Source organism: Equus asinus, chromosome 4, assembly GCF_041296235.1.
Source record: "Equus asinus isolate D_3611 breed Donkey chromosome 4, EquAss-T2T_v2, whole genome shotgun sequence".
NCBI classification, from domain to species: domain Eukaryota; kingdom Metazoa; phylum Chordata; class Mammalia; order Perissodactyla; family Equidae; genus Equus; species Equus asinus.
The window spans coordinates 94,494,732-94,520,752 of NC_091793.1; the positions used below are offsets into that span (position 1 = coordinate 94,494,732).

Sequence of the window (26,021 nt, forward strand, 5' to 3'; positions counted from 1 at the left end):
ACCTTGACCTTTCCTAAACTGTATTATTGGAACCCAGCTAAACCCCTTGAAGTTACTAGCATGTGCCTTGTGCTTCTCTACCTTTGTTCCATGTTACTCCATCTGGAAAACTCCTCTGTCTCCTGCCTTTCACACCATCCCAGGATATGTATATGCTGCCTGTCATTCAAAACTCAATTCAAAAGCCGCTTTCTCCAGGAAAGTTCCTTTGAGCATCTCAGTTGGAAAGAGATTTTACCTTTCTTTGAACTTCCAGAGGATCACGTATGGCTCTTATCATGTTCTACTTTGTATTACAGTGATGTCTGTTGTATCTCAGAGATGAGATTTAATGCTTTGGAATTGAATTTGTTTCATTTTGTGCTTTTTACACAGTGTCTTGCATAATATGTTCTGGATGAATGAAAGAATAAAATGACCAAAACAATTATTATTTCTTAATTTTTAAAAAACAATTTTAAATTTTTTATTCTTCTCTCCAAAGCCCCCCAGTACATAGTTGTATATTCTAGTTGTAGGTCCTTCTGGTTGTGCTGTGTGGGACGCTGTCTCAGCATGGCCTGATGAGGGGTGCCATGTCTGCACCGAGGATCTGAACCGATGAAACCCCAGGCCACCGAAGCAGAGTGCGTGAACTTAACCACTCAGTCATGGGGCTGACCCTCAACAATTATTATTTCTTTTCCCTTGGTATTTTTCATGTTAGTGCCTAGAAACAGGAGAACTAAATGTGATAGCAAAGTTTAAGATGTTCAGAGGCAGAGCCTTACTTAACAAAATGGTTTTTATCCAATAATAACCAGAGAGACCCTTGTAAATAGTAGTACACTTGGCACTAGCTGTCTCTGCTGGTTGTTAGATAAAATTTAGAATCCCATCTGAACTTGCTTTCTTGGCCATCTATTATAGTAAATATATAGAGTCTTAATACTTTTTCCTCATTTTCTCTAAATTGTTCTCTTCTTTTATACATATGCTTTCTGTAGGTCAGACAGTCTGGCAACCTCTCTGAAGTTTAGGAATTTGCTTTTTTCTTTTCTAGGGGACCCTGGAATATGCATTCCCTTGGGGACTTTGGTACTCTCAATTCCTTGGGGAAATCTAGGTCTGTTTGTGTAAATATTTTTCTACCTGTGAGAGCTGAGATGTTATGGCCTACCTTAGTCCCTCCTGTTTAGGAACCCTGATTCTGGTCTTGACACCCTCCAACCCCGCACACATGCACTATTCTTGACCTCTGCTATACTGTATAAATGATTTCTGTCTATATACAATATTAATGCAATATTTTATCTCTATCTTCTCTTCTCCCTATCTACTCAGGTCAGCATTATCCATTATAGAGGGTAATGAAGACATAGATTATTCCTGTCAACATAGCTCTGAAGAGTGTTTAGCACCAAGCTAAGTCCTACAAATTAGTACTCACTAAAGGCACTGATGCTGGTTGTAATTCTGGCTCATTTAGAGACTACAGTTTGCTTACTCAGCCTTGGGAAGGGAAGCCCAACTACTTGCAGCTTCTAGGAAGAAAAATCATTCAAGTCTAGTGAGCTTATGTGCACAAGAGCAAAGCCCTTTGAATTTTCACTATCTAAAGTGAGTTATTACAGGAGCAGAATAATAATACATTGATAATGGCATAATGATGGTGACATTTAGTTCATCCATAAGGGTGTTTAAGCAGCTCATGTAGCTCTGCTAATACACGACTGAAATAGAGCCAGTGACCCTCTGACCATCCCAAACAGCGAGAAAAACTCAACAGTAAGTGTGTCCCCCACGAGCCAGCCGTTTCCCAGAGACTTCCTTTATTTTCAGATGTCTCATTGTAATTTCTTTCCTTAAACCTCAGAATATTAAGGTGGAAGATAAACTTGAGTGAAATTCTGTTTGATTTTGGAGCGGCTTATCCAAATAGAATTTGTGGAGCAGAAATGCTTATAACATGCTTGCTGTAAGTCCAGCTAACACCAAATTAACCTCAATTAAGTAATTTCTCATGTAATTATACACATGGATAGAGAGGATGCAAAGGTTTAGAAATGTTTTGCTAGATGAATGGAGTGTCTCATTCCAAACCTTTATGCAGAAAGGCTATCGATGACAAACTTTGTTAGATTTAGGTGGAGAAAGGGGGCATGGAGGGAGAGAGGCCCCAAAGAAGCACCTCAGCTGATTAGAACCTAAAGCTGTGTGTCCGTGTGTAATAGAAAAGGCCATGTTGTAACAGAGCTAATGAGTTCTGTTCGTTGTGACTTAGCCAATTAACGCAGTACATGTCGGTTGCAGCCCCTTCATTCAGTTCCTTTAAGAGTGGCCTGGTTTTCCACTTTGGGTTGCAGTAGACTTGAATCTTAGTCATTAAATGGAGTCTAATACGTGATTGGTCTCTTCCTTACCTGCAGGGCAGGCCTGTGTGTAGGCAGCCCAACCTTCCTGGTGGCCAGTGTGGGGAGGGGAGGCTAGGGTAGGCCTTAATGGATTGAGTTAAAGAGAAATGTATAAAATTATGAAAGGCACTAACTAGACAGTTTCAGACATGAGATACAATGCAGTCTTATCAGCAATGTCCTTTAGCTATGACATTAGTTTGGCTGACTCATATCTAGCACAGAACCCACTGGATGTATGCCCTGTACAGTGTTTACAGTCTCTTTGTGGACTTTTAAACTTGAAAAACTTACCCTTAATTTATGAGAGAAGTGACTTGTATATCACGTTTAAAAGAAGTTTAATTATTTGAACATTATTAAGGACTAACTGTGTGCCAAGTATTCTGCATACTAGACTCAAAGAAGAGTAAAACATGTTTCTACCCTTTTAAAAACTTTTATTCTATCAAAAGCAAGAGGAACACACTTATTATGGTGTAATGAAAAGAACAAGGATCAGAGAGTCAGAAAACGTGAGTTTGAATCCTTCATCTGGTGTGTGTGTGTGTGTGTGTGTGTGTGTGTGATTTAAGGCAAGTCATTTAATCTCTGAGCCTGACTTCCACCACCTGTAAAATGGAGTTAATTCCTACTTGCCAGATAGAGAAGACTTGAGAGAGTTAAGAGGTCTAAAGAATATGGTAAACAGTAAAGTGTTATTAAAAGATAAGTTAATAATCTTTGAGAAACAAAAACTGCTACCGCAGCTGACGAGGTAATTGTGTTCCTGGGTGTGCATGAATGAAGTTGCTTTTAGCAGTGAGGAGAAATTTCTGATCATTACCAGAGAAATTGAATTCCTAACACTCTAATTTATTAAAGTAAAATATTTGCGGATGACACAGAAGCTACTGAAGGTTGTGAGGTTGGTGCTCCTCCTGTTTCCTTCCACACTCCTGATGCAGCTTGTCAGCCTAGTATCCTGAATGTTTGGCAATGGTTTTGAACTTTTTTCTTTGAATGCTTATAGGGGATGATGCAAAACCCCAGAGCAATTGTTACTTCCCATCCAGAAACATTGCATGAAGAAAGTTTGATCACACAAAGAGATCAATGGCAGAAGGTCAGGGTGGTGGTGATACTGTATAATTAGCCATTTTGAAGGAAACTTGTATTTTAAAAGCTTTTTCAAATGACTTATCAATTCATATTGACAAGTCACCATGATTAAAGAATATTGTTTGTCCCTGAGAATAATATTTCTATATAATGTAACTCAAGTCGAGGACTTAATTAGGCTGCCCATGTCAGTGATGTTGAGCAAGCAGATAAGTGTTATTAGAAATAGCATGTGGGATATGAAGCAGAGCTGGAAGTGAGGAAGGTGGAAAACTGCCAGCTCAGGCATTTTTGGGTTTCAGTGCAAAATCTAAAATTCTAATATTTAGAGAAAAAATTTATTAATTTGAATAGATATGGTGCCAGTAGTCCCTCCAGAGTCCTTCAGAATAAACGTGATTTGGCCAAGTGCTGACATTCTCCAGTGGATTCCCCCGAAGTGTTTCTCTTGTCCAAATGGCCATATTGAAGACAGACAGCAAGAAAAGATTTGGTGGGCCAGATGCTGGATTTGTAACTCTAGCAGTAGCTCCTTTTGAGATGAGACAGACACCCCTAAGTTTCAGGAAAATGATTGAGGCTTTGCATTCTTCCTCCAAACAGTTTTATTTGAATTCCTGGATGTAGGCTGAGTTTTCTGAGAAGTAGCTATGATATAGACCTACTGTGTTTTAAAACATCAGGGTTCTCCATTTTCTGTTTCTTAGAAATTCGTTAATCAGTTACACAAGTGAGAAATGTACATAAAACACAATAGCAAATGCTACTAAGCGCATTTGAAAAAGTATGAGTATATTAATTTAGACCTTGTCCATAATTTCAGGAGAATAATTACAAGGAACTATTTACAGGACCAGTAAATGTGTATATTTGAGAAAGCCCCTCTGGGTCACCACAGTCTTAAGTAGGAAATGGAGACAGCTGCACTTATTGACTGTCAAAATTAGGATTCACTGATTGAGTGAATGCCCATATGTTACATGCGCTACTCAACCAGATTTTGTTATTTTAAAAGAATAAATATGGCTCTTCTGGTGTGAAGACAATTGCCTAAAAGTGAACGACAGTCCAGTGAGTCAAATTTTAGCTCCTGAAGCAAATTCTACACTAGCTAGAGTTAAATTTCTTGAGTTTCATGTGTTAGGGACTTCATATTTAGAGGTAGATGGTGTTTCCTGTAGCAGAAGGGAGCACAGTTTGAGTTGTCACTGGTTATAGGATTTTAAAAAATTTGGATAATTGGATTGTATTATTAAAAAGCATAAGTGTTATTTATGTTGTAATATATCTCTGGCATCAGCTGTTCTCATACGTAAGGTTGGAAATAATAACTGGTTTCTAGATAGCTTATCTCAGTCATTTTTTGAAGCTTTTTGTGATTATTTTAGCCCTCAGCTGGGCTACTGCTAAAACCCCTGTGGCAGTTGGATCCTGTCTGATCCCTTAGTGAAGTGACGGTGATTAAAAAAAAAAGGACTTTATACATAGACACCATGATGGCACTAGAGATATTGAGTCCTTGTGAATCGTTATTTAGAAATTGCTCTCAGGATAGAAAATTTGGAGTAATAATTAGAAACAATATGTTGATCTTTTTTTGTTAACAGCTTTGTTGAGATATTGTTTATATACTATAAAATTCACCTTGATCACTTTTAAATAAAGGGAAAATATTGATATGTGTCTCACTACAAGCCACTTCCCTCTATTTTAAAGCTTTAAACAATAATAAAATATCTATTTTTACTGGTAAGATCTTTAACATTTCTAAATCTGTGAGATCACACACATGCATATGTACACATACAAATACACACACGCTCACTCCAGTCTCTTAGCAGTAGACTCATTACTCATTTTTGAAATAAATTAGCTTTATCCATTTTGAGTCAGTTTTTTGGTATTTTCAAAGATGAAATAAATGTTCAAAAGAAAAAGATTTGCCAACATTGAAGATATCCAAAAGAATATGCAATAGATTGAAGATCTGATGAAAGAGGGGCTGAATACAGGTTGGGCAGAGCATTATTCCTAGTGGGAGCTGCAGAGCCCTCCAGAGGAAGCAGTATAGACTCTAGAATAAGGCAGACGTGGGTTTGAATCCATTTGTACCACTGACTGGCTGTGTCATCTTAGGGAAGTACTGAATTTCTCTGAGCTGCAGTTTCCTCCTGTTCAAGGGGTGGATAATAACATCTACTATAAAGATTCAAAACCATTAGTACATAATGATTATCTGCAGGGCCTCATTTGTACTGTGGATGCGACAGCCTTGGATCAGCAGTGTTAGTCTGCTTGAGTATGGCTGACTGGTATGCCTTTGTAGCTTTCAAGTTTTTTACTTTACTTTTGTGCTTCCCGCAGGAACGATTCCAGGTGAAGAATCCTCCCCATACATATATTCAAAAGCTCAAAGGCTATCTGGATCCAGCTGTTACGAGGAAGGTAAGATGGATTTGTTTCCACTCTTTGTTGTTGCTTCCTCCTTAGCCAGCAGAATCCTCCTGCATTGGAGAAGACCTTCCTTCCTCTGCATTATAGCCTCTGCCAGAGCCTCCAGGAAAACAACCTTGGGAGTCAGACAACGTGAAAAGACAAAGAGAAAAGCCATCCTTCCTGCGTGAGGATGTGTTTAAAAGTATTTTCCTACGATGGGAGTCATGTACCTCTGATGGTTGTTGAGTCACTGCCATTTCCAATTACACAGGGCAGTGAGTCCAGTCCAGAGGTGTTCAGGCCCCTAGAAAAGCAGGCCTAGCAAAGGGAATACTTGTCTTTCATGCCTTGGTGCATTTCCAGAGACCTTGAAAAATCACTGGGGCTTTGTCATCCCAGCTGTGCACTCACATCCTGTGTTGATGCTTTTAGCAGCTTCCCCCGCCCCAACCCTGCCCCTGGCCCCAAGAAGGTAAGAAGAGAATAGCTGACTCCATTCTCAACTGACTCTCTCCTTTTACAAACAAGCCTTGCTTTGTGCAGCCACACAATTGGTTTAAACTCATGCCTTGTGGTAAACCATGTAGCCTGGCACAGCGCTGCAGGCCTGGACCAGTCCTGGGCTGTCTCAGGGAGGAGCTGTCCTTGCTCGAGATGGGTAAAGAGGCTCTTCACCAGATAACACTTGTTTTTCGGTTGACCTTCCACAACTCCTGCTTTCAAGGCTGCAGCAGAAATATCTCTGTTGTTTTAGCATGTGACTGATGAGAGAAGAAAGGCACACTTTTTCTAGTTAGCTATTGTTTCCAGGGCTCTTGGCTCCTGTATTTTTTTTGGTCTGCTTTTCCTTCATCTTCTGCTTCCACTCTAAACATCCCTTCCCCCCCAAAAAAAAATCAGGCAAAGGAGAACAGCTATTAGTTCCTTTTGGAAGTTTCCTGGCCCTTTGTCCTATGGTTAATGTGCAGACAAGCAGAAATAAAATCTACAAGTGATGATGAAAGGGGACTGTAGACCTTTGCTGTCGGCGAGACACTGTGTCTGACTTGAATGTGACACAGCCTTGTCTTGTAAGAATGTACCTGTCAAAGTATCATAATATTCCTGTCTTCACAAATCTGACACACGTTTCTTTTTTTAAAAGAGCTTCTGTCAGGCCTCCTAAATGAGACAGCTGCTTAATTCTTGTTAGTTTGTTTCTTTCTGGTATCCTTCCCCAAGGATATAGCAGCCTTCGATTTTATCAGATTAGAAAGGGTTAAATGAAGGCACACCCATACACACAAATAAAACTCAGGAAAAAAACAGGTTGGTTTTCTGGACTTTTTTTTTTTTTAATTAATTTATTTCCTTTGGGAACCTTCTATTATTCAAGGAAGCATTTAAGAGGCGATATCTATGTAATACTCATGATTCACTTTTTTTTTTTTCCTTTTTTCTCCCCAAAGCCCCCTGGTACATAGTTGTATATTCTTAGTTGTGGGTCCTTCCAATTGTGGCATGTGGGACGCCGCCTCAGCGTAGCTTGATGAGTGACACCATGTCCACGCCCAGGATTCGAACCGACGAAACACTGGGCCGCCTGCAGTGGAGCGCGCGAACTTAACCACTCGGCCACAGGGCCGGCCCCTCTGGACTATTTCCTTGCACAGGGCAGCAAGGTTCTATTTTAGGAACATTTTCAGAAGCCCCCAAGCTTGTAAACCTTCAGACGAGATGGCTCAGAATCCAGCATTAGGCACACTTGTCGTGAACAGAGTGCGGCAGAAATGCCGGTGTTTGTACATCAGACAGAGAGCTCCCCTCACATGGAGTACGTTCCCTCCCTGAACAATTCTCTCAGCATTTGTCAAATTCTTAAAGGAGAAAATATGTAAACTCCTAGAGAGATCTTCTTAGACTCCATCCAGCCCTAAGCCCCCTAAGGAGAAAGATTCTTAGAGGGAGAGGTGGATTTCTCCTGGCACGGACCCAGTTCTCCTTTGGAACAGTTGTTCCTGGGCTGAGGCAAAGAATGTAAAACCAAAAAACAACAACAGATAAGCTGCTCAGAAAGTGTTTTGCTCCCTTGCAAATCACTTAATAAAAGAGGCCCAAGACAAGGGATGTCTGTCTGGGCTGACCTTCATTCCTGCAATCTCCGCCCCAGACTGTGTGTATTCACCTGAATGACCTTTTTGATCTGTACCTCATCTTTCAAGATCAATCATTCAGCTCAGAAAAAAAATAAAATGTGTGTTGGATGAACCACTCCTGCTTTAGTAAGATTTCTGTCAGGAGCTGGCAGGAGGAAATGGTCTGTTCCCCTCAACGTAATTGTCATGTTTAAAGCCTGGAAAAAAGGAGATTTTGCTTGGAATAAGACATCGCTTGCAGTTAAAATGAGTTTAAGATTCTCAGCCGTACCATGGTGGGGGAGAAAGAAAAGATTTCAAGTCAGGGCTTTCAATTTCCGCCAGACAGTCTAGGCTGAGCAGTCTTCCCTTAACTGCAGCTGGAGTCCTCCAATACTTTGTTCATTAATCTTTTGTTCACACTGAATAGAAGATACTTAATTTGCTGTCTTCTAAAAAAAAAAAAAATTCTTAAGCATATTCTATTTGGAAAATGAAACCCTGTAGGGCAGAGAAGGAAGAGCCTAAATTAGATATCTCTGTGATCAGAACTCTCCAAACCAGCCTCACTGAATACCAGACGGCTCTTAGTCTGTGCTTTGTGGGGATGCGCTCATGTCTGGCATGGAAAAAGGCTACAGACCTTGAAGAAGGGAGTCTGGTCCTCTGCAGGCGCTGCAGTTGTGGAACAAAACCTATTGTCTCGGTCTCCAGGGCTCAGCAGTCTCCATGGGCTCGTCCCTGAGCCTGCCTTGTAAGGAGAGGGCCGGGAGGATGGTGGAGACTGCAAATGGTTGGAACCTGGCTCTCTTTTTTTTTGCTGGTGCCCACAGGCACGTGGTTTCTCTTTGAAGTGTTGTAAAGCATCCTGGATACGTTGTAGAAGTGTGAAGTGTTAGCACTCATTGTTTATGTGTTAGAGAAGTGGGTGCCAGGGCCTCTCAGAGTCCAGAGTCCAGCTGGAAACTGGACAGTTCCCAAGAGAGTATAATTCAAGAGCGAAGTCAGTTTAGCTTTACCTCAGTTATCTTGCAGTTGCCAAAGTGTACTGCCTGCCATAGTAAATGCCCAAGAAACGTTAACTGCTGTTGTTGTCATTCCTGTTGTATCTCGGAGTGTTTTGATTGAGTTATTTTGTTTTGATGTATGCCTCTTAGTCCTTCAGCAGATCCTCTTTTATACTTGGTTACGTCCTCGGTGCTATGCTGGGTGCCCTTGTGGCTGATGATGTATGTAGTACATGACCTTGCCCTGAGGAAGCATAAGGCAGAATTGGGGGACCAGCAAAGGCCACAGGGAACCAGCCAGAACTGTGCATAATGCATAGCTCAGAATGCTGAGTTGTTTTCTAAAGGCCACATGTGCAGAGAGAGACTCTGACATGGGAATCGTCCCTCCGGAGCAGCCAGCACACCTGGAAATGGTTTCCTCAGCCGTGTGGCCGTAGACCTTACCTCATTAGCAGTCCCCATTGCTGGAAAGCTCTCTAAGAAGCATTGGGCTTGGCTGTCCCTCCAAACTATAGATGACTCTGCCATTTCTTAGGCTTTTCTTGACAAAGAAAGGAGTTGCTCTCTCTTTTTTTTTTTTATTGCATCAGGGATGCTTTTCTTTCGTAGATCCCACTGTACTTGGATTCTGAAAACCTGAGAAGGTCTTTGGGGTGCTTTAGGGATGGCAGTCAGGGGGAAACTGTGAGACTTATTTGCTTCCTTGGGGCCCTGGGGAGAAGCAGTTGGGGGAGAAGCAGAGGGCATTCAGAAGAGAAGAAGAGGGTGACAGGAGCTGGCCATGCTGGGCAGGGCACCAGGTCCCACCTGGGCATGGTGTGGCTCTTCCCACCCCAATTCCTGGAATCCTCCTTGCTGGCCTTCCTCCTTTCCTTCCTGTCCTTGGACGCCTTTGTCTTTGGAGCTGGATGACTGTTTCCACTGGAGTTGTGGCTGCAGAGGAGCGTCCCTGATATCCTCAGCCAGAATTCGCAAAGGCTTTTCCTGAAAATGATGTAATGTGAAGGTGGTTTGCGTCTGTAGCACAAAGAGCAAAGAACTCTTGTTAGAAAGCATTGCATTTCAAGTGTCTTTCCAGAGTGGCCTAAGATTTTAGTTACTGTAAATAAATGTTCCTGGAGGAAATCGTGTTCCAAAGAACTGATGTACAGCGCAACCCGATGATAGCTTGGAGATTATTTAGAGTCCAGAGGATAGAGAGATCAATACGTTTACTATCAGAGGAGGATACATTGAAGACAGACAGACCTGAGTGGAGTTCTGGAAGGATAGGTGGGATTTTGATAAGTAAGGAAATGAGGAAAGACATTCTGAAAGTAGGAGGGAGGTGCTCCAGAGGAGGGACCTTCCAGATGGGGGCTCATGGGCAGAGGGAACTCGGAATGTTTATTTCTGAAAACGGTTAGGTCATGCAGAAAAGAATTTATGTAGCAAGCCCGAGACTGCTACCTTGGAAAGACCTGTTTGCAAGGTTGGCTATTGGTTGGCAACTGGGAAGTTGGATTTTGGGACAGTTCTCATCATTCCCTGATCAGAATGACTCACTGTGCCTAACCTGGTTATGCCAGTCATGTGGTTTATGCTGAATGCCTTCTGGGAGTTTTCCTTCTGGGAGTCTGGACTTTTGGTATGTGCTAGGCAGACAGTGCCTAAGTGAGCAGCCCCCAAGGAAAACCCGGGGTACTGAGTCTCTAGCGAGCTTCATTTCATGAATATTGTCGTTTGTGACTCTGCTGGAAGAAGACTCTTGCAAGCTTGTATCTGGTTTCCTCTGGGCTTCCCCTCTGCGTTTTTCCCCTTTGCTGATTGCGCCTTGTATCTTTTTGCTGTAATAAATTCTAGCTGTGAGGGCGACTGTCTGCTGAGTCCTGTGAGTCCCAGCAAATCATTGAAACTGGCGTGGTCGTAGGGACCCCAACACATAGTCCATTGGTGAAGATTGTTGTAGGGCAGAGAAAAAATAATCTGCTTACTCAAAGACACTTGGTACATGAAATAAGAAATTTTTCCCAGTCGTTTTTGCGTAAGCTGACTTTCATGATGAGAAAAATGTGCATGCTTTGCAAAAGGAAATGCGAGAGAAGCCCACTTTAGAAGCAGAGATATTTTCGTATTGTGTTAAACTTATAATAAGTAAGCTGCAGTTATAGCAGTTGCTGAAATATGTTTTGTGAGCATATGTGTTCTTTAATTATAGAAATTCAGACGGCGTGTTCAAGAATCCACACAAGTGCTAAGAGAACTGGAAATTTCTTTAAGAACCAACCATATTGGGTAAGTGTGCCCATTTAATATTTTAGCTCTAAGACTTTTGGACCCTTTACAGAGTGACCAAATCATATGCAAAGAGTTAAGTTTCCTGATTGTTCATTGTAAGTTAAGAGCCTGAGCTTTACATGGTGGGGCCTTTATTAGTCCTCCAATTGCTCATGCTCCAAGAATCAGTAGATACTGGGCAGATAGCTCTGATCGGAGAGATGTATAACAATTCTCAAATTCTTGGCTTGGATACAGTGATAAGTGCTTCGTCTCTGGTGTGCGTAATAGTTCCCAGGCAAGTTAGGAACTCCCAACAAGCAGATGTAGACTGAGATCCTGGAAGATCTCTAGGCCTTCGCTGTGCTTCTCTGAGCTGATTAGTAGAAGCTATTTCATTATCCTTTCCTCACTGCGCTGGTGTTCCTGGCCAGAAGGAAACAGAAGGTGGAGTGATGTCACCTGACCCACTTCATGGCACTGTAGATACTTTGTTCTGAGTCTCTTCTTTCTGCATCCTCAAATTAAAGCACCATGAAGGTAAATCCACCCTGGAAAATAAAGTTTGGGGAATTTAGAATGCTAAGCATTTCTAAGAGTTTTTCATGGAACAAGATGGTTGCTTTGCTGCAAACAAGTACAACTTTATTACATTCTCCCTTACTCCTGGGATGGTGTAATTGGACGGCACCTTAAAATGGGGTCGTTTATCTCTGAGACAGAATGATATCAGGACCCTGTTATGTAGCCTTAGGTCCGCCTAAAGTACCTGTTTAACATCAGGCAACTTATTTAACCCCTCTGGGTTTTGATTCTTTGAGTTTTACAATGAGAAGACTGTAGACTTCAGATCTTTCAGAATTTTCCCCTGTGATACTCTTTGCAGGTCTGTTGGAAATGAAATTTTACATGTATATTACATTATAGTTTTACAGAGTATCCTGTAAAATCAGTATATTACATAAATAACAGTGTACTTCTACTTCAGACTATGTTTGGTGTAAACCATTCAAATGGATAATTTCCACAGTTATTTAAGAATAATCTTTTTTAAAATTGCAGAAATGCAAGGTTAATTTATAGATGATGGGATTTGGGTGAGAATGTTCATTTCCTAAAGGATAACTTTACGCATTTGTCACCTTGAGAATGAAATTTTCAGAAAATGAGCTGATTCTAACCTAAAGTTGATAACCCTTTGTCCCAGAAAATAGGCTATAGAACAATGGATCAAAGACTCATGATTTTAGAGCTGGAAGAGAAATTAAGGATTGCCTAGTCCCTCATTTTACAGATTAAAAGAATTATGGACCAGAAAAAGTGAGTGACTCCCGCAAAGTCTACAGCTGTAGAGCGAGGTACTTTGGTTCAAAATGTTACGTTCTTTTTCTTATATAGCTTAATCTGGCAGCTCTTTCTCTGAAAGGAAATAAGATAATCAGGGCTCTGGGATCAAAGCAATGAGGCTTGTCTGTTGGGGGTGAAAGTGGTGGTGATTTAATATAGTTGGGCATCCAAGCTTAGGAAATTCAAATACTTTCCAATATTTGTGGATCAGAAACTAGATTCTATTTGGTAAGGTCCAACCCTATGTTGTTGGCACTTCTTCTTGACTGAAAATGGTGGAATGAGCTGCAGCCAGGATTTCTACAAATTGTCGAAAAGCATTTCTTGAAGCATTGCTGAAATAATGTGAAATTGACCATCAAATACCAAAGCAAGACGATCATGTCCAATACAAAGTATGCTGAATAGAAGAATCCTGGTTGGGTTGATGCCAGTGCAAATCTGCAAGCAATTGGAGTGGTTTATTGTTTAGGATGCTATAGGCATGTTGAAAGATTCTTACATTTCTTTCATCTTTACCAGCTGAAGTTTTCCCTTGCCTATCACTATGTGAGACACTCTAAAAGCTTTGTCTTTAGCAGCAGAAAAATTCATGGAGGTGCATTGTCTGGTTGTATGCAAACGATTATGAGAATAATCTTACATGGAATGAAACCACATACCAGGATTTTGACCTTTCTTGCCTGTCTTGAAAACCTAAGCCTGAGCTAGACTCTTTATTATGGAAACTAACTGGCTTGACCTCACTTATTTGGAAATTTTCTGAAGAGTTACTCAATAATGTGAAAACAATTAATTACTACAGTGAGGAATTCTTGGAATGCAAGGTGTTAGATATGGGATCCATAGGTTTTATTATACTCTTTGAGGCACGATAATAGAAAGGTAATTGTGTGCCCATTTGCCTTATGGAAAGAAAGATTTTCGTTCAGATTTTTGCCACGCCCTCTTATTAGTTATTTGACCTTAGTTAGTTACATAAGCTCTCTGCACTTACCATGTGAGCTAAGTTAACTTCTCATCTATCAAATGAGGATAATAATACTTACCCTGTAGGAATGTTGTAAGAATTAAATGAGATAACTTATAAAAGACCTAACGTAGGGTTTAATACATAGTAATGACTCGATATGTGATAGCTGTTTGTTGTTATGCTTGTTGAAAATAATATTATATCTAATAATAATTCAGCAGCATTATGTAATATATCCCTAAGGAATTCCATACAGAGAATGTTATCTTTTATGTCTAAAATGACCCTGACACCTAAGAGATTGTGATTCCCAGAAATCAAAAGGAAGAATTACATTTAAAATCTACTCGTCCTCAAAAAATTATTCTTGACACATGCTTGCATTTCAAGGTTAAGATCTGGGGCTTTGCTGAGATAACATTCCAGGCTACAGCTTTGTCAATCAAAGGGTTTGTTCTGAGTTTTGATATAAGCCTAAAACTCTATAAATGCAGTAATCTTCTGAGAAAGAAAATTAATTTTCTTTGAGCCAAATTGAAATGAGAATTGGACTAGAAATAATCTCATTCACTTACTCTTAGGAACTATAATAATACAGAAGAATTGGATTATGACTTATCCAAGCCCTTGAAATGACTTGAAATACCCTTGAAAGGAGCCAAGTATTGTTAGAACGCATTGGCCGGGCAGCATGAGTAGGCAGATGTCATGATGTTTTGGATGTCAGGGTGATAAAATTCAAGTGGCGGTGATGGTGGTGAGCTGGATAGATTTATGGGCTTTATTCCATGGAACTGAGTTGTAGGCTATCTCTTCTTGGAGGTAATTTATTTTAGTAAAACTCCCTATGATGATAGAAGATTACTTTTTATCCTGAGTGCAAGGTCATAGAAATTCTGAAAGACGCTCATTTCACTTTATCTCATTGTGGGGGTAGAGACAAGGGATGTGAGGTTGCGGGAAGAATATACAAGTTGGCAGGGAGAAGAGTAGGTTTCTAGAAAGGGGAAGGAACTGAGGAGTTGCTTAGTGACATCGTTCCTCCTGGACTGCCTGGCTTCTTTCTGCAGTAGTGCTGGTTGGGCCAGGCCAAAAGAGGAAAGAGAGAATAACCAAGGCTGGTGTTAAGAGGTATACAACATGTATGGTATGCATGTGCATCAAGCTACCCTATGGTTAATTCAATCTTAGATGGTGCTTTTAGGAAATTCTCAAGATCCTAATCATTTTGTCATTTATTAAGCACCATCTTAGCCGTGTTAAATGTGTTTACTTCATACAAGATCTTTTTATTACCACCCTTTACCTCTGAACCTCTGGTTTACAGATGAGGAAACTGAGAGTCAGCTATTAAGTATCTTCCTCAAGTCCATACAACTCAAATTACTGAGATTCAAACTTAGATATGTCCAAATCTGAAGCCTGTTATAAAACCAGCAGTTCTCAAATTTGGTGTTTTTTTTTTTTGAGGAAGATTAGCCCTGAGCTAACATCTGCTGCCGATCCTCCTCTTTTTGCTGAGGAAGACTGGCCCTGAGCTAACATCCATGCCCATCTTCCCCTACTTTATATGTGGGATGCCTACCACAGCATGGCTTGTCAAGCGGTGCCACGTCCACACCCAGGATCTGAACCGGCGAACCCCAGGCCACTGAAGTGGAATGTGCAAACTTAACCACTGCGCCACCAGGCCAGCCCCTCAAATTTTTTTATTTTACGACTCCTTTATTCTCTTATTTTGAACCCCCATAAGCATTTATTTATGTGGGTTTTATCTATTAATGTTGACTATACTGGAAATTTAAACTGACGAATTTTAAATATGCTTATTTAATAAGATTTAATGTTTAATAAATGTAAATATGTAAATACAGAATAACATATAGCACAAATAACACTTTTCGTAAAAAATAACTTTCCTAAAGTCAAGAAAAATTGGTGACAAATGTGGCGTTGGTTTACATGTTCACTAATCTCTTTAATGTCTTGTTCCTGAAAGGCAGCTGAATTCTCATTTCTTTGTCTGCATTCAGTCAGTTGTCATATGCTGTTTTGGTTGACGTATATGAAGAAAACTTGGCCTTACACTGATACGCACTTGGCAAAAGGAGTATTTTAAATAACTTTTGCAGATAATCGTGGATATTCTTCTTTGATACTACACCAAGGTTCAAGAAAATGTAATTTCTTAAAGTTAGTTGGGAAGCGGAATCTGAAACCATATCAATGAGCTTTTGTGCTCTGTTATACTAAAATCTCTTGTGCTGTCTTACACTTTGAATGGATCCTTTTACCCGTGTGTAATTTTGTAACATCGTGAATTGATCGTTTGGAAAATACTGTTTCCCTCAGTTATTCTGATCTTTCAAGCATCGACACATTTTATTCTACCGTATAAAAACATTCACATTTGTTAATAATCACCAGGCTCATCAGAATATACTTTAAGTATTGGGAAGCTGTCAAGCTCATGGTGGTGAATTCATGTGTTCCAAAATTAAGGTTTTTTTGTTTGAAAGCTCAAATTTTATCACTTACAACAAATACTGTCAGTCGTTTTCCTCAAAACAACAGGCTGACTTCATTCACTTTTGAGAAAATATCTGCTAAATGCCCAAGACAGAATAACCACAGTTTGTCAGTCATTTTACATTCTATGTAAAAAAAAGTGTCTAGTTGAGTTTGCAACTCAAACAGCTGCACAAGTGCTTCTCCTCCAGGCAACCGTGGCACCTAGGTGTGCAGCAGAAGCGCTTGTGGAGGGCGTGCCATTTTGTCACACACAAAATTAGAGGTATACTCAAGGAGCAAGCTTTAATAAAATCAGTAATTTTTATTGTTTCACTAAGGGCGGTTTTAAGGGAAGCTGACTTTTTTTTTTTTTTTTTTTTTACCTCCCGAGTGAGTGGCGTGAAGAATACAGTAAATAGATGTGTTCTTGAGTGGCGGCAGTTTTTTCCAGATTTCTTTTTTATGTCAGTGCAAGTGTCAGCACAGTAACAAAAGCAACTACTGTCTTAATATTTTTATGAAAATAGTTTTAACGTCAGAAACCCCTGAAAGGGTCTCAGGGACCCCTGGTGGTGTGTGGGCTACATTCTGAGAACCAATTTGTGACACTGTCTCCTGGAAGAGATTTGGTGGCCAGTGGTGAATCTGGGTGATGCTTACGTTTTTTCTCTTCTTATGATTTTTAGCAACTGCACTTCCATCGTATGTCTGTAGCAACTTGCTAAAGGAGACTGGCAGAGGGAATTCACCATTTGACCCTTTATTTTGTGTATCTTGGATCTGCTATGTTTGACTTTAGAAATTTAAAGCCAGAAATGTCCCTTGAGTCATTTTCTAGATGAGAACAATGAGGTTCTAAGATCTGGGGGCAGGGAGAAAACAACAGCAACTCTGAAACAAAGCTGTGACATGTCTACAAGAAAACAGTAACTGTTGACATCTGCAGTGAGATCCGTTCTTTGAATAAGATATTTTCCAGAGCTATTTTTCATTATCACTGTCTCTTCCAGCTCCTAAGCAGCTGATTTGAAATTTGCCTAAATTCAAATTTCAATGTATGGTAATTACATTGAATCGGTGAGGGTCTCAGTAAGTGATGCATGCTGTCAGAGGCAGAAATAATTCTACTTTTCAAAACCTATAATCACCCAATTTGAAACTGTTTGCATATTGGCAATATATAAAAAAGTGCGCGTAGCATGCACAGAGGTGAAAATGGAAATTTACTGTGGGAACACTAAATTTATGATATGTCATTGCATGATCATATACATAAATCTGCACAATGGGGCATTCATATTTTTTTATGCCTTTAGATTCAAGATACTGCTTTGAAAGTTGTCTTTTTTTCATCTTTCCCTGTTTTCTTTTCCTGTTCGTTCATTTCCACAGAAGTTCCCTCTCACTTCTGTTCTCTCCCATACAAAATATCCCAAGGGGGGAAAGGACAGGGATGAGAGGACAGGAGAAAGCGCGAAGCCTGTTTTTTTCTTATAATCCATAGCCTTTTTGCTGAGATGACTTTACTAACCTGATATCATTTGACAAAGGGGGTAAGGTAGTCAACCATGATGGATTTATGTCTTATTCTTTCCTGAGTCACCTAAGGATCTGGGCCAGATCAAAGACCCAGGGAGGATCTTGTAGCTTAGAAAAGAGGTTAACTGCATGAAATTAAACCTCTCAGAGGCAGGACATTTTATGCTCTAGCCCACTTGTTAGGAACTGAGCAGCTGGTTCCTGCCTTTGACTTTGAAAATTGTCTTTTAAGGCACTTTCGCTCCAAGTCAGCAAGTGGGGGCAGAGGCATTAAGGGTGTTAAATTAAAGTAAGAGCAGCCAATTCATGGCCTTTGTCCTTGTATCACAATCTATACATGTTTGCCTTTTGAGTTGAGAATTGTAGCTCTGGCTGTGCTTGGCAATTTCCTACCATTTCTTCCTTCTTTCCTCTTTATTTTTTCATTTTCTTATCAGTGAGTTACTTGCCTCCTATCCAGTGTGTGGCTCAACTCTGTCAGGTGCTGGTGGTTGAGACAATGACAAGTCCTCAGGGTGATCTGGACCATCTCTGCTCTTTAGAGGCAGTGTGTGGAAAATCAGCCAGAAGGAGCTACAGTGGCTGTTTTTCCTCAGTTCCTAAATTAGAGTGTTCTTATGGGCCACTGAGATAGAATATTTGAAACTGAGGCTGCCCTGAAAAATCTGGGCCCTGTGGTGACATTGCGTATTAAAGAGACCCCCGATGCCCAGCTCTGGGGATTCCTGCTGCTCACCCACCACCAAGGGCCAGATTGAATCGTGCAGCAGAGCCCCGAGGCCAGGCCAATGCAAAGGCCCTCAGAGAGGCCAAGGGGCTTCAATTTTAAGAGCAGCTGGTCATCTGATTTTCATAGTGAGTTCTAGCCTCTCTTTAGTCTCCTACCAGTTAAAAAAGGAAAAAAAAATTTCTTTCACTATTTCTAAGCTTCCAGTTACCAGCACTTAAAAATGTCCACTGTCTCCTGAGACCTAGCCACATAGGGAGTAATTAAAATAAATCAAATGAAAATAAGTATCTAGAAGCAGATGCCATGAGATTGCGTATGTGGTGGTTTTGAAATGAAACTTCAGTCTTGACCAGTAGCCAGCCGTGTTAGTTCTGCTTAGCTCTCGTAACAAAGCCACTTTGTGAGGCCTAACAGGTAGTATTTTCTTTGCCAATGTTGCCACCCTAGGTCTCTTTTAGATGAAATGTTACATGCTTCCATGTGGCTGTGTTAAGTGTTTATGTTTGTGATAGCCTGCCTGAGGCCTATGGGGGAAATACAAGGCAAGCTGCCTACTTTTCCTACCTTGCTGCCTCCTGGAACTACCTGCAGACCTGAGTTTATATCCTAGAGATTACGAAGAAAGAATGAGCTTGAGGATAAAACAGAAAACAAAGGAGAAACTCTCAAAAACAATTAAAAACAGTCATCCTGATATTTTTCAGATTTTTTCCCTCTTTTAAGATGAAGACCTCATGGGGGCTGTGCATCCTTAAGGACAGACACAGGACTGATTGTTCCACTGTTGTTCTTATAGCTCTCAAAAGTGGCTTCCACAGTAGTTCTCATGTCCATAGCTAGTGGACCTCGTTGGCTTGGTGTTCATGGAAGAAGGCAACCATTTTGGAATGCATTTGGCAGATGGATCTCAAAATAGACTACCGTGATAGTAGCAGACCTTTTTACTTATTATTTGTTGGAGTTTCAAACCTAGTGAAGGCTTAATCAGGTGTCACACATTCTTTGAAAATGAGTGCCCTGGAGGAAATCTGTAATGTGGGGTAATAGGTGTTTATGCTCAGTACCTGAAGGTTCTGTTGGATTACTCTTCTTCATCACCAGGAGTTATTATGAAGGGCAAATAAAAATGTGAAAAAATTCTCAGTGAACTGCATTCAGACCCACCGTTCAAATGTAAGATGGTATTATTTTTAAATGAATTTCAAAAAATTTGATATTTGTTACATCTTGGCTTTGATGATGACAGGCAGTGCCTGCAACTTTTTAAAAGGTTTTTAACATTCATGGAAAAAATTGAGCAAATCATTATGCCTATTGAGTTTCCAGAAGCCTGTAAACACGGGTCTCTCATTGGCTAGTTTAGTGTTTTCTGCAGCTTAGTGTGCCAAGAAGGAGCCGAACGTGGATTTGGAATCATGCCTGGATTTCAGTGGTGATGTTGTCATGTCCCCAGCCTGCCTCGTTCCTTGTGCAGCCTTGGCTCTTTTAACAAGTGGGCTGTGGATCAATTGTGGTGGAAAAAGTACATTTAGCAAGTTCCTTTTTTAGAAGGTTTCATATAGATTCTCTGAAGTCTCCTAAGTAGTAAAACGCAAGGAAGGCACACGTGTACCTTTTGTCCCTTATTCTTGCGCGTTGAAATGTTGTCGTTTTCTCAGTTGCCGTATCACTTCATGTGATAGCGTCTAGGCCTTATTCCGTATTTCCCTTCAGGCAGTGAATGTTGCTGGTAGAGAAACGAAAGTTTTCCCTGTGTCCCTTCATGGCACAGCATGTGATGAACCTCTGCAATAATTTTTTTATTTTTCAACAGATGGGTCAGAGAGTTTCTGAATGAAGAAAACAAAGGTCTTGATGTTCTAGTGGAATATCTGTCGTTTGCTCAGTATGCAGTCACGTAAGTAAAACTCGGCTTGTTTGCTTTTGAATTTTATGTGGTCACAGAAGATGCAACTTGTGGTAAAATTATACACTGCACTGAGGGGAGAAACGCAGAAGCAGATGTGGTAAGGTTCAAGGAGGTTTGTTTTTATTTGAGTAACTAAAAGCCAATCACATAATTGGTATTAGAAATGCTTTGAAGGCAGAAATGAAACAGGGGAGTAAAAATCACCCTTAGAAGAGTCCTTATTTTAAAAAGAAGTACTTTCTTTAGTGCTCAAGTTACATATATCCATATGGTAGAATAATCTAGCAGTTATTGAGGGATGTATATGATGTGTTGTTGAGTGAAGAAAGCAAGATACAGAAAATGGCTTCCTTTTTATTTTAAAAAATTATATATATATTTGTATGTGCTAGTAAATACAGAGGAAATGATTGTGGAAATCGATACCAGGCATAGTGGGACTGGAGGGTGGGGCAAACGGGGGCCTTTCCCTTTTTATTTTGTATGTACTTCTATTATTTTGATTTCCCCTTTGTAAGATGAATGGGAAAAAACCAGGACAGAGCAGGAAAAAGATCAACTTATTTAACCTTGTTTTTGTTAATTCATAAAATTTCCCATTTGCGAGGCTCCTAGAAAGATTTACAACAGGAATGAAAAGCATACATTTGAATGAGACATTCTCTTCACATTTCCTCTTTAATCAAAAAATATTTCACTATCCACAGATATACTCTCACACACACAGATTGAGGAAATAATATTGTATTTTTAATTTTACTGGAAGACATTTCGGCCCAGGTGGTGTTTTTTTCCCCTCAACTCTTTTTTTTAAAAGCAATAATTTGTTTTTTTTATATTGCCTCACTCCAAAACAGTCTTAAGACCCAACCAGATGTTATCTCATAATCCTCATCGCTTCCTTGAGAATGTGTGAGGAGAAAGCTATAATTATTTCTGCCTTGTAGATGCAGAAACTCAAGTATTAACTGAAACTGGCTTGATGGGTTTCAGTTTTGATAACTCTTGTATATCATATGGAATAGAATGAGAAAACCCAACAGACAAGTTCTTATCTTCCTGAGAAATTATCGTGTGAACTATAATCCTGGTTTTTATAGCATACTCTTCCAAAGGTGGTTTCTTATCTATCTCCATTACGTCAAAAACTGCTAATCTCTCTCACACTTCATATTATGTGACAAAACAGAATAATGTTACTCTCCTGATGCTTTTAAAATCTGGAGGAATATTTATGAAATTAAGGAAGGGCTAAGTAACTTCAGGAATAATGGAAATGAATGGCATGCTATGTATTATATAACTCTTTACCCTTTTTTACCATTTATCCTAACCCTTTACCTGCATCACAGGGCTTGAGAACTAGCTTTCCCAAATGTACCCTCACATAAGACCTACAGGAAAAGGTGGCTATTATAAGGGAATTCGTCAAGTCTATGGTGTAAGATCAAACCCAACAAAAGAACAGAACTCAGTGCTTTATTTCCTAATTTTCTCCTTTTTATTTTTGGCATTCGCTTTACATTCTTTGTTTATTAGTTTTGGTTTTGTTTTGTTTTAATTCGATGAAAATTATATATAAATACATAATTTATGTTCTTTCTTGAAACTAATGGGCTGAAAAATTTCTTAGTATTCCTTGGCCTGTGACAATTCCTAGCCTGTGTAATGTGAAACCACAGGTTCATGCTCCATCCCTTGTAAGGGGCTTTCACTAAGGAGTTCCCTTTTTCTGCTGTGTGAGACTAGGGGACGAGAGGAGAGGAACATAAGAGTGCTGAATAGCTGGACGATTTGAGGGCTGCAGACTGACTTGGTGCAAGTGGTCCTGACATGAGTGATCTCGGGATGCCCCCTCAGCTTACCTTCTCAGACATCAGTTGTAGGCTTCTATTTTTAGTACTTAAGGATCTATTTGATTACTCAGTTCTACCTCTTTTCTGCTCAGCACTGCTTCCTGCATCCTGAGGTATGACCCATAAATTGTCAGCCCCACTCCATGACTTTATACCTGGATCAGTCTCTGCCACCTGGATTAGTATCTACGAGGTGGAGAGCATCACCTAGTTTACAGATGACTGTTCTAACCAAATATTTTATTTTGGCGATCATCCTTTTATGAAAAGTCACACTTGTTATTTCCAATATGTATTGTTGCTGTTTCTTCTGTGATGGCCTCCGAAATCTTCCAGATGATATCAATTAGAGCTGCCTACTGTTTATTCTCTGTCCGATCAGGTGTTGCTCGGTGGAACTATGGGTAGAAACAATTGATAAAATATTTTTTTGAGAAAGCAGAGCTACTGTCTTTGGGAGGGGAAAAAGTGTCTAGAACACAAAGGCCTGTCTGTTTAAAAACTTTGATCCTAAAATTATACAAGAATGAGCAACTTGCCATTTATTCTAACATGGTTAACATGAGTAATAACCTCAAAAAATGTCAGAGAAACAACAGTCCTACTTTAAAGAGCACCACATAGGGAAGAGATTCCAAAATCAAAGCAAATCCATAACTTTGCGAGTAATGTATCACATATGGTTGGAAAAGTACACTTGCCAACACGCTAGGAGAAAATGCTCAGTGAAAATTGATGGGTAGGAATAAATTAGTATAAGCCTAACATATTGACTTGTTAAAGCAAAATGAAGACAGCTGTAAGATCTTTTTTTCCCCTTCCATCATAGCAATGTTAGCAATTGGTAAGTTAGCAAGCCTTACGGTAAAATACAAATAATACATCACGATTTAGTTTTCGCTGTTACTCAACTATTCTTTTGCCTGGCCCAGTAATTCTCATTCTGTGTTTTCAAAGCTAACACTGGGTCTGTGGAAATTCTTTTGTGTTTCCTTTTTAGTTTTCTTTGTTTGCAAAGACTACCCATATTAAGGTGCAGAGGTATAATAGGAAGGAGGAGGTTATGCACATCCATGTATTTGTGTGAATGTGAATTTTTAAGTCTTCAGTGGCGTTTCTCTTTTGTTTTAGTTTTGACTTTGAGAGTGTGGAAAGCACTGTGGAGAGCTCGGTGGACAAATCTAAGCCCTGGAGTAGGTCCATTGAGGACCTGCACAGAGGGAGCAACCTGCCCTCCCCCGTGGGCAACAGTGTATCCCGCTCGGGAAGACATTCTGCACTGCGGTGAGTTCCTTTGATAAGGAGGGAGCAAAGTTGGTAGGATACATGAGACAACAGGGTCTCTCGCTTCTGTTGATGACCCTGGGCCCTGTATTGCTGGATCTTGCCACACAGCACTTGCATCTCCAGTGATTCCAAGTGAAAGGGTCATCACTTGGGCAATACTCTATAGCTTTTATTAACTTTTGGGAACACCACACCTTCATTCAGCAGAGAAAGAGAAAATTCTGCTGCCAAATGATACAAAAGAGTAGTCCCCATAGGCAGATAAGTTTCTGAAACCAGGGAGATGCTGGCATCGTGATTTAGGCTCTGTTTCCTGGGTAGAGGGAGCGCGTTGAGGTGTGAGCATCTCAAGAACTCCTTGTTGCTTTTCAGACCTTGCTCCTCCCCTCCCTCCCTCCAGTGATAGTGTGCTGTGGGATATGTTCTTAGTCTCAGGCGTGGGATGCTAGAGTGATCATTGTTATTAATGAAATGCCTTTAATCAGTGTTTCTTTGGTTAGATGTGCTCAGTTGCCAACCTTCTATTTCCTTCTAAGGATTCTTTCTCTAGACTTTCCTGGCTGAAATACCACCGTGCTAAGGGAGGATGGGTGCTAACCACCTGTACCACTAATGGGTATAATATCACTGAGACTGTACATTTACTCATGCCTGCAATCATTCATGCACTGTAAAATATTTTTGAGTTTCTATAATTTTTCAGGTACTGTACTTAGAATTAATATACATGGGAGGGTAAATCAAAACTCCTGTCTCTCAAGGTAGAGGGATCGTCTCCAGCAAATTAATGAAGGTTTCTATGTTCCAGGAGCTTAATAAAAAATTTACTAATAAGCCCCTCATTCTCAAATGTTGCTCATTCTTTGTAGCTTGAAAAATTTATCTGACTTATTTCGGGCTTGATTTGGCAAGTGGACGTTTTTCCTGTCAGTATTTACAATCACCATCGGCATTGAGTCATTGTAGTAGAATCCATGTGTCAGGTTGTAGTCAGTGAATGCGTGGCTTTCAGACCTTTCATATTTATTTGATGGCTTTTAGTTACCTCTTGTCCCTTTGGCACGGGTTTTGGTCATGGAAAGTTAAAGTCTCTCTAATGAAGTTCAGTTCTGCTGAAGAATTCGACGTTTGAATGTGATGGTTCCAATCAACTATTCAGATTTCCCTTGTTTGGAAATGCCGGCAATATTAGTGGGTTTAGAATGATTCAATAATGATGACGAGCAGTGTTTCAGTTCATCTCATGGTATTTCCAATAGGCCAAGGTCTATATATTCTGCTAGTCTGCATCAGCTTTACATGTGGACAGGAAACTATGTGGGCTGATTTGGAAGTTGAAGAAAGGCCACTGTGCCTGAAGAGTTCCCTAATCTCCTTGGTACTCGTGGAAATTCTTACCATTAGTATAACTATAATTGTATGTAAGGGATTTAATTGACAAAGTTCATTTTAATTTGCTTTGCCATCATTTCATACCTGGAAAGGATCATATTGGCCAGCTACCACCTTAACAAGGATTCATTTTTCTGATTAATAGTTAATTATGCCTATTTTTGAATTATTGAACACTTCTTTAGGAGCACATTGTTTCTGATTAGAGTGGAAGAGTTTGGAAAATATGGGAAACATCCTGGGTCCAAGGAGAGTTGTAATCCTGGACCCTGGAAGGCATGGTACGGGGATGTCAATGTCCAGCCTGATTTGCTTCACCACTGGCTCAAGGTAGATCCTGCCAGAATTCATTTTAGATTGGAAAAGTAGATCAAAAGTATAGAGAGAGATAGGATGGAAATACTATTCTGAGGAACTCAAGACCATATGACATTTCTGGTTGGCAAGTGTGCTTGAAGATGACCAACTAAGAAACCAACATCATGTTCTTCTATTTTGTGTTTGAACAGTTTCAAGCTCAGGAATGGAACATTTGAGTTTCCTTTGACTCTCCCTCATGGGTTCTAGTAACTCAAGAAAATCAATATGGCAGTAACTTTCATGCTGCTTGTTGACCTGAATCTTAAGTTTTTGTTTTTGTTTTTAAACAATGTATATCAATAATATTCCAGCCTTTGTGGTTCATGGATTTGTGCCTGGATTCTTATTCTGTATTTGGTCATTTGATAGCATCTGTGACTTATAAAAACAGCAGTCAGAAGTACAGGCATATGGTACATGTTGCTTTTCATATACCCAACGATTGTTTACATTTTTTTTCTCTTCCTCCTCCTTCCTCTCTCCCCTTTCTCTGCTTCCCACACTTCTTTCACTTTTTGGCTTTGTTTTTGTTGCCCTTCTTTTTGATTCTGTCATCTCATTTCTGATTGTCTTCTCTACCTCCACTTTGTGCTTTCTTGTCCTACTGTCTCCTCTTCCTTTGGTTCCATTCATCTCTTACACCACCACCAGATTGGTTTCTCTGCCTGAGTATCTTCAGTTCAAATGCCAACAGAGCTGCTTCTCTCCCTGTTGCCTCTGGAGCAGCTTCATTTTACACACTGATGATGAGGCTTCAAACCGGAAAATCTCGTAAGTCACGGGTGAAAATGACACCCAAGAGAGCTC

General features: G+C 40.1%; 1 protein-coding gene across 11 annotated transcripts in view; it reads left to right on the top strand.

Annotated features, from left to right (window-relative positions):
- FMNL2 (formin like 2) overlaps positions 1 to 26,021 on the top strand; it is a 292,532-nt gene that overhangs the window by 186,234 nt on the left and 80,277 nt on the right. For 5 of the 11 annotated variants that reach the window (XM_070507768.1, XM_070507766.1, XM_070507765.1 and 2 more), the window contains 5 exons: positions 5,859 to 5,939; positions 11,252 to 11,328; positions 20,224 to 20,307; positions 23,307 to 23,459; positions 25,866 to 25,985. In XM_070507768.1, coding sequence (XP_070363869.1) covers positions 5,859 to 5,939; positions 11,252 to 11,328; positions 20,224 to 20,307; positions 23,307 to 23,459; positions 25,866 to 25,985 — 515 coding nt within the window. The remainder of the gene's footprint in view (positions 1 to 5,858; positions 5,940 to 11,251; positions 11,329 to 20,223; positions 20,308 to 23,306; positions 23,460 to 25,865; positions 25,986 to 26,021) is intronic. The other 6 variants (XM_070507771.1, XM_070507769.1, XM_014831187.3 and 3 more) reach the window with 2 other exon arrangements.